The sequence below is a fragment of the Channa argus genome, chromosome 1, assembly GCF_033026475.1.
Source record: "Channa argus isolate prfri chromosome 1, Channa argus male v1.0, whole genome shotgun sequence".
NCBI classification, from domain to species: Eukaryota; Metazoa; Chordata; class Actinopteri; order Anabantiformes; family Channidae; genus Channa; species Channa argus.
In genome coordinates this window covers 38,519,755-38,533,414 of record NC_090197.1, presented here as the reverse complement: position 1 = coordinate 38,533,414, position 13,660 = coordinate 38,519,755, and the positions used below count along the sequence as shown (strand labels likewise).

Sequence of the window (13,660 nt, the reverse complement as noted above, 5' to 3'; positions counted from 1 at the left end):
AACAAACGCACAAAGGAATCACAAAAACAGCACAGAAATCACATGGGAAGAACATATGGACAACTACTAGTAAAGGGGAATGTTTGGCCAGTAGTGTTATGTAAAGCAATGTTATGTAAGCATTATGTAAAGCATTCCTGGTTCATTATAATTTAATGACCTACATTAAGTGGAGCCAGGGTTTGTAGACCTTTAATGTGATTGTGAGAGCAATTATACCATTAAAACCTGCATCGTGCTATTTATGTTTGCTCTTTTTACAACAGTGAACAGATTGTGCTGCAGAGCAAAGACAGTAGAATGAGTAATGTGTAGTCTCATTGTATTGCATCAGCTGGGGAGCAGATAAGGAAGAGTTACACCAGGAAATGATATGATAAATCCTTTTAAAATAATACACTTTGTAGTAAGTCACGGCTGTGACATGAACAAGTACACAAAACACTGGGTGTATGATTACGAGGTTAAAAGATCTCGGACAAAAAACTGCTAAGGACATAATAAAAGTTTTAATCATGTACACAATGATACACATATTGGATCTGTACATAAATATTGCATTTCACCCCAAATATGATCAAAACGGCTTCAATTAAAAGAAAAATATGCCAAAGATGATCTCAAAAAAGTGAACATAGGTCACTGAGAAGACAGAGAAGAGTGAAAAATGTGAATTGTAAAATCTGGATCTATTAGAAAACTATAAAATCATTTTCAGATGCATTAAAACAAACCTTGACATCTGAATTCTTTATAAAGCCTATAAAACATTTTGGTTGAAATGCATCTCATGTGCACAAAAACTGTGCATAACAACAATGTGGCTGCAACAAAACAGGGCACATATTTCACCTGCCCTCTATCTCTGATGTCACTGGGAGAACCATCCCTGTGGAAATCACATCACACATGCAGTAACAAGACAGATGAAGAGGCTAACAGCAGCCTCGAAAAAAGTACTTTTAACGTTCATTTTCAAAGTCGTCTTCTATTAAAAATTGTTTCTGCTAGTAGCACCAACTTTTTCTTTTTACAAAGGTTTAAAACTTTGGGGTGTAATGGACCCAACAATAGTTCCATTAGGCACTGCGTTAACCCCGTTTAATGTCAGTGACATCAGTAACTTGTGTGTAGAGACGACATCAAGTACCTCAAAAAAAATTGCTTTTAAAGAAAGCTGCATCAGTGGACAGCTTCACATACAATATAATGCATAATTAAACATCTCTTTGGGAGAAACACCTTAGTCCTTTCTTCTCCTCAAGACTGCAACAGAAGCCTCGACTGGAGTAGTTCTGAGTGGAATGCTGACTAATACAATATCTACTTTGACCTGAGTAACTAAAGCACTTGAAAGATAGGCAGCAAGATCATTACCATCTTACCGCACTATTGTGAGGCATTACTTGTGAATAAAAACTATTCTAACAAACAAATGTTACTGTTAAGAGGTGATTGCCATGGTGAGTCATTGTGGCAGGCTGACATACAAAGTGGCTCGAGTTCAAACTTTACATACTTCTCCTTTACCTTAATAAAGTGCCAATGTAGCTTAAAGTTAGATGTTTTAGCTTATACAAAGTGGACAAGCGGTGTCTGAGAACTACAAATGCATCTCGCTGTTCGTGCTATTATAACACATATCTCGTTAGCACTTACTAAGAATTTGATTTAAATGCATTCAAATGCAGTGAGATCAGAGGCTTGTCCTTTGTCAGTTAGGCACTATGCTGACAACACAGACAAGTTGCTGTGGAGCATTCGTCACCCAGGTCACTCTAATAATCAAACATCTTACAAACTGCTGAGTTTGTAAACAATTTTCTGCACAATGTACATCAACACTGGCACTTATGTTAAGTGTGTGTGTTCTATTTTTCAAAGTAGTTGTTAGGAGTGCATTTAGGTGTAAACCGTGTAAACTGCACTTCACAATATAGGTGAAAAAGCAATTTGCCTATTTGACATTTACCGATCTGTGCATTGCAACTATGTGGTGTGTGTGTGTCACCTCGTGTCTTTGTCGTTCTGCAAATGTGTTATAGAGGTTGCGGAGGAGCTTCTGTCTGTCTATGCCATGAAAAGCAACACTCTAAATAAACACTAAGAAGTAGACAAAAACACCAGCAGTTATTTGAAAGGCTAAAGAGGGCAAATAAAGAAGCTGGTGAACACAAGGCATTGGAAAATAGTGATTAAACATTTTGTGAGAAGGATTTACTCTGTAGGACAATGGGTAGAAAGGCCTTTGGAGAAAGCAGGAGGTTGTTTATAAAGAATCCTTATGGGGAGTAGGACGGTCTGTAGGTCTGTTCTGGTATTTCAAAAAACTTTAGACCTCTTCATCCTCATTTTGAGATGGCAGGTCCTGGGCAATGTGCTGCAACTTGGTGACATGGCCAATACCTTTAGTAACACCCTCTCTGAAGAGCACCTTGGCACCCACTTTCAGGTACTCCGGGTGTTTGAGGAACTTGAAAAGCACCACTGCTTTCTCTCCTGTCCTTAGCTCCTCCTGTGGTATAGTGATGTAGTATAAGAATATGAAGAAAAAAACAATAAACCAAATGTAAATAAGCAGAAATCTGCTTGAGATACTGCATTCAGATATAACAAGCCAGGTTTTAGAAGTTGTAGTTCACTTGATGAACTAACCTTGCCATACACTGCTTCCACTGTGGCGGTCTGTCTCACATTGCCAATGTGCACGGTAACCTGGAAGCCCTTGTGGAAGGTCTTTGCATGGAAGAGCAGCACAATCTCAGCCTCAAACATCCAGCAGATTGTAGGATCCATTTCTGGACTCACCATTACCATGCCCTGGACGTACAAAAACACATGGACATTGTATACACACATACACCCAGATAATGTGACATGATGTGTTTCAGTTTCAGTGTTTCGAGTTTGAGGTTTTGTCTGCCACACTGACAAACTACTCATGCTATAACACTGTTTATTTTTCCAAATAAATTAGAAATTAATTTAATAAAAAACACAAATATGATACGCTCTCTCTAAATACTGCCAGACATTTAAGAGAAAAAGTAAGAGTTTGGTGTCTGACCTTGCGTAGTAGTGACCGGTCAAAGTTGCCCAGTGCTAGAGTTGCAGCCTGGCCAGCCCTGAGTACCCTGCATGCCGACCGGTTTCTTTGAATGCTTCCGATGGTCAGCTTGTGGAACTGGCCCAAGTCCGTGGGCCCTACGACAAGCTGATCTCCCTCACGACAAATACCACTGTACAATCACAGAGAACATCAGGTCAGAGAGAGTTCATGCTAAACAAAACACAAATGCAAGCGGAATAGTAAAATGTGAAATAAGCATTTCAACCCACTGACCTGTATAGGGTACCTCCCACCACCGTCCCCACTTCTGGCACTGTGTAGATCTCATCCACCTGTAATGAAGCCCCACTGCTGTAAACCAGATCATGTACTGTATTGTTGGAACACTCCATCTGGATTTTTAAAGTTCATCTCACACCTACCTGAAACTCAGTTAGCTGTTGCATAAGCTCCTCCTGTTCCTTGCTATTACTCAGAGGAGGGATGATGTTAAAGAAAACTTTGAGCAAGTCTAGACTCTCTCCAGACACACTGGACACGGTGAAAATGGGCGTGATGCTGCAAGGAAGAGCACAAACATGATGAGCATGAAGAGACGTCTCAAATTAGTTCCTACTGTCTAATGTTCTGAATAAGGGGGCCACACTTGTACTGATTTAATAATGTACAAATAAGTGTTTTGTACCTGGGTGACTGGGCGAACTGTTGTGCTGCTGTGACTGCGTCGTCCGTACTCTCTACAACCATGGGCACCTTGTTGCAGCCCGGCTGTTTCAAGACACGCTCCAACTGCCGCACTGTGCGCTCCACTGTGGCCCGCATACACAGGTCCACTTTACTTATGACAATAAAGATCGGCACTTTCAAGGCCATGGCGAGCCCAAGATGCTCCCGTGTTGTACCAGCTGGAAAAGAGCAAGCGAGAGAGAAAGTAGACCCACAAAGACAATTTTTATTTGATGTATTTAACATGATGCTTTTACCCAGAGCAATCTGCAACGAACAAGCACAAAGGTTGTCAGTCCCTTGCATTTATACTGCCTTGAATCAAACGTATGTGTTTCCAATGTCAGAAATAACATAATTCACAGTGCTTCATATGATACTCCTGGCTCTGGATAGAAAACTGACTTTTAGAAATGTTTAAAACATTAACCCATGCAATTAAAGACTGCTCTGACCTAGATAAAGTTGCTTATAGATAACTCGGTTAGAGTTCAAGGGTCAGGAGACTATTTGTTATACAAGTTGATGAGACTAGATAGTATTTAGCATGACATATGATTATGATGCAATTACAGGAATATTCAACCTAATAAACTAAGTATTCTACTAATGCATCACTGTCGACAATGCCTTTTAAGGCCAATTAATACCTTTACTAAAGCAATTGATTCCTTGCAAAGGCAGCACAGTTTGGAGTTATGCCTGTTTTTATCTAAACAAGGAAACCTCATAGAAGGAGTTCACAGTGCTATGCTTACCCTTTTCTCATCTAAGCAATTTTTTTTATAGTTTTGTGCAATATTCAGAGCATCAAACAGCAAATAAGAAAATTATCCTTATGCTATGTAAAGAAATGAAGAAAGCAGAGTGAAATGTTTACTAATGCATCAGAAAATGATCAAAAATGGTCGCCAGCAATTTTCCTTTTTGCCTAGCCACAGATAAAACGTACTGAACTATGTGCCTTATAAAGATCCATTACTCTGTTTCATAATCCAAGCTGTAGCTCTTTAGTTGCAGACAGTAGATCCCCTTTCTGTCTGTTGGGTAGCTACAGTGGTCCTCATTCTTGACCCCATTTCCCCCTATAGCATGCTCTATTTTAGAACAGATACTCAGACAAGCACAGCAACACATACAGTACAAGCATGGAAGCATAAATACATTTGAATTCATTGTTTAAAAAATGTGTAGCAATGCAGGTTGTGCTTTTCTCAGTTATCTAAATAAAATACATAGTTGACTCCTTTGTATTGAAGTACTGGTTCCATTATATTATTATTCTCTATGCCCCAGGCAAAACTAAATATTTGTTGAGAAAGACGAAGCTTTATTTACTGCTACTTCTTGCAAAAGCACAACAAAAACAGATAAACTTAATAGAGTGTCACATGTTTCCAATGGTGGGTTCTTATCTGCGCTCACTGGCCGTCCCCCACCCCCCGAGTCCTGATGCAGACTTTACAGTGACAACGGCAATATGTCAGGATGGCCGAGCGGTCTAAGGCGCTGCGTTCAGGTCGCAGTCTCCCCTGGAGGCGTGGGTTCGAATCCCACTTCTGACAATATATGTATATATTTTTTGTCTTCTATTGCCAGTTGTCCACTTGTCAACTGGCATTTGCCTAGACCAGTTGTCAACTTGACAACTTGAAAAATATAATGAAATTTAAAAAAAAAAAAACAGTTGTGTCTTCACAAATAAATTAAAGAACAGCCTAGCCTTCCCCAGCATTTCAACATATCATGTTTCAAAGGTCCTCCAGGACCTGGGTATCATACGTGCTTCCTGCACTCAATCTCTCTTGCTGCTATCAATAAAAAGTCTGGGATGGTGAAGCCACTTAACCCACTTATACAGAATCTGCCAAGAGAGCAAGCTGTTTAAATAGAAGGACATTATTATGAGAAAATGCTTTACTATACTAAAGCAAATTTATTAGGTTTAAATAAAAACAACTCCTGGATCTTTGATACCTCAAATTAAATAATAAAAGTAAAAGTAATTAAATCTAAAATGATACACTACATTGGAAGAAAGTCATCACAAATACTGATAAGCATATTCCTACATAACAGAATAACACATGCATTTATATCTAGGCCATAACATCTGGTCACTGTCAAGCATAAAGTAATTTCTGCAATGTCAGCCATGCTGACACACAGTAGCTTTCTGTTCCATTTGTGGATGTCAGGTTTCGTAAAGCCATAAAACGAAAGAGATAAAGCACAAAGCTACTTTGGGTGTGTCAGAGGATGTGGGCATGAACAGATAGTATTTGAGGTATTTTGGAATGAGTAGTGGCAAGTAGGGACAAAAAAGAGCGGGGGTAGTTGCAGTGGTGGAAAAGTTGGTCTGTTACATAAGCTTAGATATCAAATGTTTGCAAAGACCTGGTAATGTCCACAGCTACAGTATGTGGAGATCTCTTGGACATAAACATAGACTTGCTGTCAGACCGGCCCCACAAGTATCTATTACTAGCCTGCATCACTGGCAGATCCAGTTTCATCTCGGCTTATCTATATAGTCAAATGCATGGGTAAAGTCCACGTAGACAAACGCAAGAACACAACTGACATACTACTTGTTACAAAAAATGGCTTTAATAAAAAAAAAATTGATACTAACCAATGCCAGTATTTGCGCTGACGACCAGCATAGCGAAATCTGGACAGTAGCTGGTGAGGCCAAAGATGGTGGTCTTCAGGTACTTGTGGTGACCTGCTAGATCAATGAATGTGATCATTTTAGAGGCACTCTCACAAATCTCCTCTGCTGTTCGAGACTCGCTGTAATTTACAACCTGGAAGAAGAGGTAATCATGTGTCATGATCTATATCCCATAAAACACAATGGCACCATCATAGTCCCTAGTTCTTAATATAAAAATTCAGGTCAGGCTAAATATGTTATTATTATATTAGTTATTAGCCATCCTTGTTTTCCAAAAACTATTAAAAACCAGCCAGCCAGACACACCAGTTCCAATGGATGACATATTGCTCAATTGTAAAACTTTTTGTTTATAACAAATGTTACACCAGATGCTTCAATTTGCCACTTCCTTGTACTGCGGCCAGTGCATGGACAATATTTAAGGTGAATTCCCTGAGATTCTGAAGCGTGTGGACAATATTTGGAAGGTTCTTGGTTTTTGGAATGAAATAACACATCACCGAGTGAAGCTGTGTGTCTGGCTGATGTGTTGTTTTTGGACAACAGAGGTCTATGGCTGACAAATAACCAAACAGGTAAAGAAGAGTAAAGAAGATTCAGTGTTGGCCTCAACATCTGTATAGCGAATGTGGACACTATGATTTATTCAGCAAATTGCTAGAGTCACCCTTTAAAGTCTGTACTTACAGGTGTACTTGCTTTTGGTGCATGAGTTTGTGTTTGAATGTCTGTTTTCACTGTAGTTTATCTTACCAGTAAGAGTTTAGTGTATAAATTATTAAATACCCTAAACTTCAATTTGAAAATAATACAGTTATTATTAAATGTAACAATTTCAAACCATTTTACATTCTTTTATTGTGCAGTTCATTTATTCTATCTATGTACGTCTATATCTATGTCATACCTCCCCTTTACTGTTGAAGCCAAGGATCTCGAAGCTGATACTTGAAGTACGTCCAGTCTGGATCTCATGAAGATGTCTAAAGAGGTTGAGCCTCGCTCTTCCCCGTCCATTGTCTAGCTCACCCTGTGTCAAAACACCCAGCAGAGTGGACTTCCCTGAATCCACATTACCCAGTACGGCTACTCGCAGGTCTAAAAACTGCAGGAAAAACACAGAAGCAAAAAACATTAAATAACTGGAAACCAGACAATTTGTTAATGAAATGATCATCAGAGAATATTTGACACGCAACAAACACAATACACCCTCCCAGTAGCCTCACTAACCTGCTGGTCATCTGGCACTTTGCGAATGAGAACTTCAGCTATCTTACGAGGTATGTCAGAATCATAGTCCACCTTTTGCTCTCTGAGAACAGTGATGTCAGCTCCAATTCTAAAATTAAAACAACAAGATTAAAATGTGGCAAAACACCCTGAAGAAGGCTAGTGTGCCAATTTGCAAACGAGTATTTCTATTCTGTTAGCCATATTTATCGGTTAACCATCCACTTGGATTTGCCATATCCCACTTACTTATGTTTCCTTTGGGAATTCAATTAAAAATGACTAAATTTCCATTTTTAACATATTATTTGGGACAATTTTTTTTGGCAACTTTCTATTTACAATTATTTCCATTACTGTAAGGGCATGATATAAGCAATGGGCAAATAGTACAGTAATGTCAGGATAATTTACAGGTGTGAAAAAATAAATGGTAAATGGTCTGCACTTATATAGCGGTTTTCTACCTTACTGGTAGCCAAAACACTTTAGAAGTCCTTCTCATTCACCTATTCACACTCAAAATCACACACCGGGAACAACTAAGTGAGGGTTCAATGTCTTGCTCAAGGACCTTTTGATATATGACCAAAGGAGCCGGGAAACAAACCAACAACAGGTTGTTGGGATCCTTGGACAACTGCTCTACCTCCTGAGCCACAGTTGTCTGGAGAAGGCTACAAAATAAACAACACTTTCTGGACTTACTTCTCTGCCAGCCTATGGAGGGTCTTCAGGGACGCCCTCATATCTTCCTCTGATAATCCCACCAGCATGCCATTGTCCTCAACACCTATTTGATAGACAGCTTCACCTCGACCCTCCTGCAGTCGCCATTTCATTTGTGTCGCCAGGTGCTCAAAGCGGTATTGTGTGGGGTTCACCAGCTTCAGCTTGGACAAGGGAAAGATTTGAGTCATTATATTGCTGCCATCATATTCAAAATGAGCCAATATTTTCCATGAAATGGTAAACTATCTCAGTTTCAACATCTGATATGTTGTTTATGTTCTATTGTGAATAAAATATGTGTTGATGACATATGGAAATCATTGCATTGTGTTTTATTTACGTTTTACATATTGTCCCAACTCTGTTGAATTGGGATTGTAAATAACTAATTTGTTTACCTTGTACTCTATATTTCCCTCTTCAGCCTGAGAGACAGGGAAGAAAACAGAGATACCAACATGAGACAGAGCATGAACACCTGCTGTATGGAGAGAAGTGAGACAATCATGCTGGTGATTTGTTAAAAGACACAAAGCGATGCAATCTGACTGAATGACCAGTCAGCGCCCTAGTCTGAATAGGTAATGTTTGGGAGCTATTTAAAGCAACTGCTTAGCTAGGCCTTAATACACATTACTTGCTGCATTATTAGACAAAGGAGGTGAGTGTTATATTTTATTTTATTTACATTTTAACAGTTATGATCACTGCACTGGATGGGACTAAATACTGGGGAATCAATAAAATAAAAGGACATTTAGCATTTATTACTATGATACTAAGAGAAAACTGCTACTCTTTAAATTCAATTATAGGATGAATGAAACAATAACAAATATTAATATCAAAATCTAATCTGCTGGAGCATTCCTAAACTTTATTATGTATTATTATTCAGACTTTCGTCTTTTGTAAGTATTTGAAGCCTAACTATTTTGGCATACTATCAGCTAGAAGCACTGTTCAAACTTCAAAACATTCAGCTTGTAAAGGACATTATGACTTGTATATGGCTTTTTGACTTCTTTTATACAAAAACGGTGATGTCATCGATGACATATCACACAATATGCCTCTGAAGGTTTTTGTCTTTGAAGTTATTAAGGTTTACTGGCCTAACCAGTATATAAGGAAGCAACATTTTGTTTCACCTATTTCAGCAAAAAAATTTTTTTTTTTTAGCTTTGCTTGGAAAATCCGTTCAGAACTTCTAACTATTCACAGTACAGTTTCTTTTTGGAAATGCCTTTTCTAGTCCAATCTTGAGCTTAAACTAACATTTGGCTCCAAGTTAGGTCAGATTGAGCTGTAGGTAACTGTGAGGCCAACAACAATAATTTCTTTCAAATGTCTGAGAAAATTATGACCCTACTGAGTTTTGTAGTTCACTAGTAAACGTTATAAACACAATAGCTAAGTAACTCTTTAGTTACTGGGTATTAACACAGTCCTTGGCTGAGGGACGTTCAGAGGCTGTGACAATAAGAGTAAAAAGAGTAAGTAGGTGTTCCCGCCCCCTGCCAGATATTTACAAATACAGCTGCCCCCTTCTGCTACCAGGAAGAAAGAGAACTCTAAGTTGGGTGATTAAAATGAAAAAGTAAATAAAATAAACAATAACATGAATAAATAAATACTAAAAAACTGGAGGGAATGTCACCCACTCTCATTCATTACCCGTTACGCTGCCGAAAAGCTACAGTAGCCACGTGTCACTGCAAATTTAAAGAAAACAACAGGAAGTGAACCGAAGCCTCTACCTTCAGTTGAGCTCCACATCATAACATGATGCACTAACACCGAGTTTGCATGAAATTAACAATGTTGTAATATAAATATCCATAACCCTTAAATAATAGGTTGACTATGTTAGCGTTACGTTAGCTGGGCGCATGATTTTAACCACTATACGTTATAGTAAGTTTAACGTTGGACATGCCGACGTTTGTCCTGGATACATTTTAACGGAAGACTACCAGATGATTTTTTTCTCATCGTGGGGCAAAGAAAACACTTGTGCATGATCAGAAACAGTTTTGTCCGTAATACACAATAAATCTGGGGGAGATTATTTGCCCTTCAAATTTCTAGAAGACGAACCCCGAATATCCAGCGTTAAACAGTCCACACCACGGCACTTTAGCCTTACCTCTGGAGGTAGATACGGGGTGTTATTGCTTGGTTTGTAGTTGCGAGAGAATCGACTCTTTGCCTTCTTGTTCTTACAAGTTTTTTGGGGGGCTGTCCCATAGCCATTTCCTGACTTGACGCTAGACACAACACCTTGAGACTCAGAGCCGTGTCCATTTCCTGTGCCAAATAACTCCGATACCCGCGTATCCATCAGCTGCTTTGGCACCTAACTGGTTAGCTTCCCACTACCAGGATAAAAGAATATGCCGTGCTATATTAAGAAATATAGCTTTTATCAGGCATACATATGTTTGTAATTGCGTAATTATCCTGCTAGAGGAAGCTTACGTCTCCCAAAATAAAAACAAAGCGCCGACCACCCCCTGACCCTTCAAACCGAACAATAACAGCACCTTCCGCGGCTATCGTTGTGACTTTACATTGCCTGCGTCACGCCCCTAAAATGTCAAGGGTATGCTTGATATTTTCAAGTGGAGCGCGCAAGCGAGCGGTTTGTTTTTTGTTGTCTGGTTGGCACTACAAAGTGTAGGTCAAAGTCCGCCCGTCTAGCTACTGAGGTTATAACAGCGAACACACAAAGACAGCTTTGCAGCGCTTTGCGTCAGCCAAAATAGGAAATAATTACACTCTCTACAAAGACTTTAAAAGCTTATTGTTTACGAAGCTGATGCAATAAGATCGAAAGCTGTGTCACTAACAGAAATTTTGATACTTAAATACATTTTGAACTAGGTCGATGTTTTAACGGATATTCCTCTTCATGTGGGTTTTTAAATTTATATTAACGACTGACAAACTCATAACAAAGACAACGACGTACTTATTATTTCCTGTACACAGGGTTTCTTTATACTGTGATCACACATATTTTGTCACTTTCTTTGTAGTTCTTTCACTTTCTGTTCAGCATTACACAGCTAAAGGCTGAAGGCAAATTTTTAACATATGATTTCTGTCCTATTGGGCAAAAGGCTCAGAGGTTCGAGAGGTCAAAGGGCCCATTGGTCCAAAGCCTGTGGTTCATTAAGCTTTTTTGAAAGAATTTAGGAACTACTCAAACATAATAAACAATTTAGAAGCACAAATACTCCACAACACTCACAAATAACCAAAAAACAGATATAACCACTTTATGCATTATCATACAACATTGGAAGGTAGAAGGAAATTACCTCATCAAATTCCTACTAAAGTCAGATACTTATTGCTATTGCTACAATTCGTTGTAATTTTTTTCAAAGTAAAGCAAAAAAAAAAAAACTAAAATAAACAGACACTTTGAAGTGGGTGGAGTACTTGACCACAGCTATAGAAAAGAGTGCCACCAAGTGTTGAAAAAAATGACTTCTCTGTTTCTCCATACTTCATGGGTACTTTGGAGGACTTATAGGACTTAGAGTTATAGCAGAATTTTACTAAGTCACAGCAAGTTAAAAACGGATAACAGGTAAAGCCAGTCACAATTGTTGACATATTGTTGTTTGAGTTTATATCTGAGGAGTCACACAAGAGGTCATAAATTAATGTAAGTTGACTGTAGACTGATAACTGGTTAAACTTAGTTATTAAATTCAGGATTTTTCAGATCAGTTGAAATTTTACAAGATATGATCCATTATCCAATTACATTATCTTAAATATACGTCTTTGAAATTTAGTCTGCCCAATAAGGCATATACACAAACCGTGAATTATTTTTACTGCAAAGACCCTGGGATTTGGTGAGAATAACAGGTCAGCCAACTCCCCTGTGGAAAATAAATAGTTCCAGAGAATGGCATTTCTAAAACTTAACACTGATTGGCCGGGGAGGTAGGGGCCCAGCCCAGTCAGCCCTGGCTGGGAAAAGTGTTTTGAGATTTTTATAGTCTTGACCTCCTTGAAACATTCACAGTCATATCAACTCTTGCTTGATTCTGCCCTTTTGGTCAGCATGTGGTATCCACTGGTGATTCTGCTCTGTGTGGGACTACTGCACCAGACGTCATGGGGCTTTCATATGGACAAACTAGCAGACAAGAAGCTTTGTGGAGATGCAGAATGCTCATGTAAGTAAGACCGTTTAGGAGAAGCATGACGCAGTGTGTAAAATCATGTTACGTTAAAATTGTGCAAGAAAATGCATGTGCTTAATTAATTCATAAAATTCCCCTTTCTTATTCATGTGCTTTATTAGATGTTCTCTCCGTGGCCACTGCCTTGGATGACTTTGTAGCTCCTGACTGCAGATTCATCAACATAAAGAAGAACCATATGGTTTATGTGTATTCTAAACTGGTACCAGAAGAGGGCGCCGGAGTCTTCTGGTCTGGAAGTGTATGTGCATTTTTGTAACATTTAGCAGTGCAGCATTGGACACCTGCAATCGGTTATGCACAGAGGAGAAGCAGCAGCTGTGACAAACACATGCAAACTTTCTGGCCAATCTCATAACATCAAAATGTGAAGAAAGGCATTTTGGTAACTGATTAAGAAATGAGCAAGCATTTAAATTATGTTAAGTATAATTAACATTAAATTCATAATGCGTAAATGCTGTGAAGTGTGTTTATTTGTTACAGAGGTTATTTTAATTGCAGGTTTACAGTGATTGGAATGTGGACCAGATGGGCATCATTGGATACTTCCCAGCAACTGTTGTGAAGGAGACACACAAGTTTAGAGAAGAGAGAGTTGTAATTCCCACAACAGTGAGTATGTTTCTCTCTATGCAAAAAAAATAAAATAAATAAAAATCTAAGGTGGATACACTTTATTTTTAAAAATAAATATGTGGTTGTAAGTGTTATCTTGTGTGATTTATTTCATTTAGGACATGGATTTCTACTGTGACTAAAGCACGACACGAGGCCTTTTTCTCTGAAAGTCCGGCTTTTAGTAACATAGGCTTTTATTAGCTAGTGTGTGTTGTTGGGTTGGAATAAAAGATTTCCCCCCTCAGCCCTTCATAATCCATATAGTATGACACTCCTGCTCTTAAATTAGCGAATGTTATGTCTTTCTTTGTATTACCAGGAGACTTTGCTTAATAAAACATTTTCATGTCAATCCAAGGTGTTTTT

At 38.6% G+C, this 13,660-nt stretch overlaps 2 protein-coding genes and 1 non-coding gene across 3 annotated transcripts; 2 read left to right on the top strand and 1 right to left on the bottom strand.

Annotated features, from left to right (window-relative positions):
• Positions 1 to 490: 490 nt before the first annotated feature.
• gtpbp2a (GTP binding protein 2a) lies at positions 491 to 11,016 on the bottom strand. The gene is made up of 12 exons (XM_067518857.1): positions 10,594 to 11,016; positions 8,843 to 8,869; positions 8,421 to 8,605; positions 7,713 to 7,821; positions 7,387 to 7,584; positions 6,432 to 6,606; positions 3,756 to 3,975; positions 3,493 to 3,628; positions 3,344 to 3,402; positions 3,068 to 3,239; positions 2,656 to 2,820; positions 491 to 2,515 (listed from the first exon to the last, which is right to left on the bottom strand). Exons 1-12 carry the CDS (start codon positions 10,786 to 10,788, stop codon positions 2,333 to 2,335), a joined length of 1,824 nt encoding a protein of 607 aa, XP_067374958.1. The 5' UTR covers positions 10,789 to 11,016; the 3' UTR covers positions 491 to 2,332.
• On the top strand, positions 5,279 to 5,361 carry trnal-cag (transfer RNA leucine (anticodon CAG)). Its single transcript has one exon. It is a non-coding gene; the product is annotated as a tRNA-Leu (tRNA).
• Positions 11,017 to 12,443: 1,427 nt separating the features above from the next.
• LOC137134247 (otoraplin-like) lies at positions 12,444 to 13,646 on the top strand. Its single transcript, XM_067518869.1, has 4 exons — positions 12,444 to 12,646; positions 12,775 to 12,914; positions 13,178 to 13,288; positions 13,411 to 13,646. The coding sequence occupies exons 1-4, from the start codon at positions 12,532 to 12,534 to the stop codon at positions 13,432 to 13,434; spliced, it is 390 nt and encodes a 129-aa protein (XP_067374970.1). The 5' UTR covers positions 12,444 to 12,531; the 3' UTR covers positions 13,435 to 13,646.
• Positions 13,647 to 13,660: the final 14 nt, after the last annotated feature.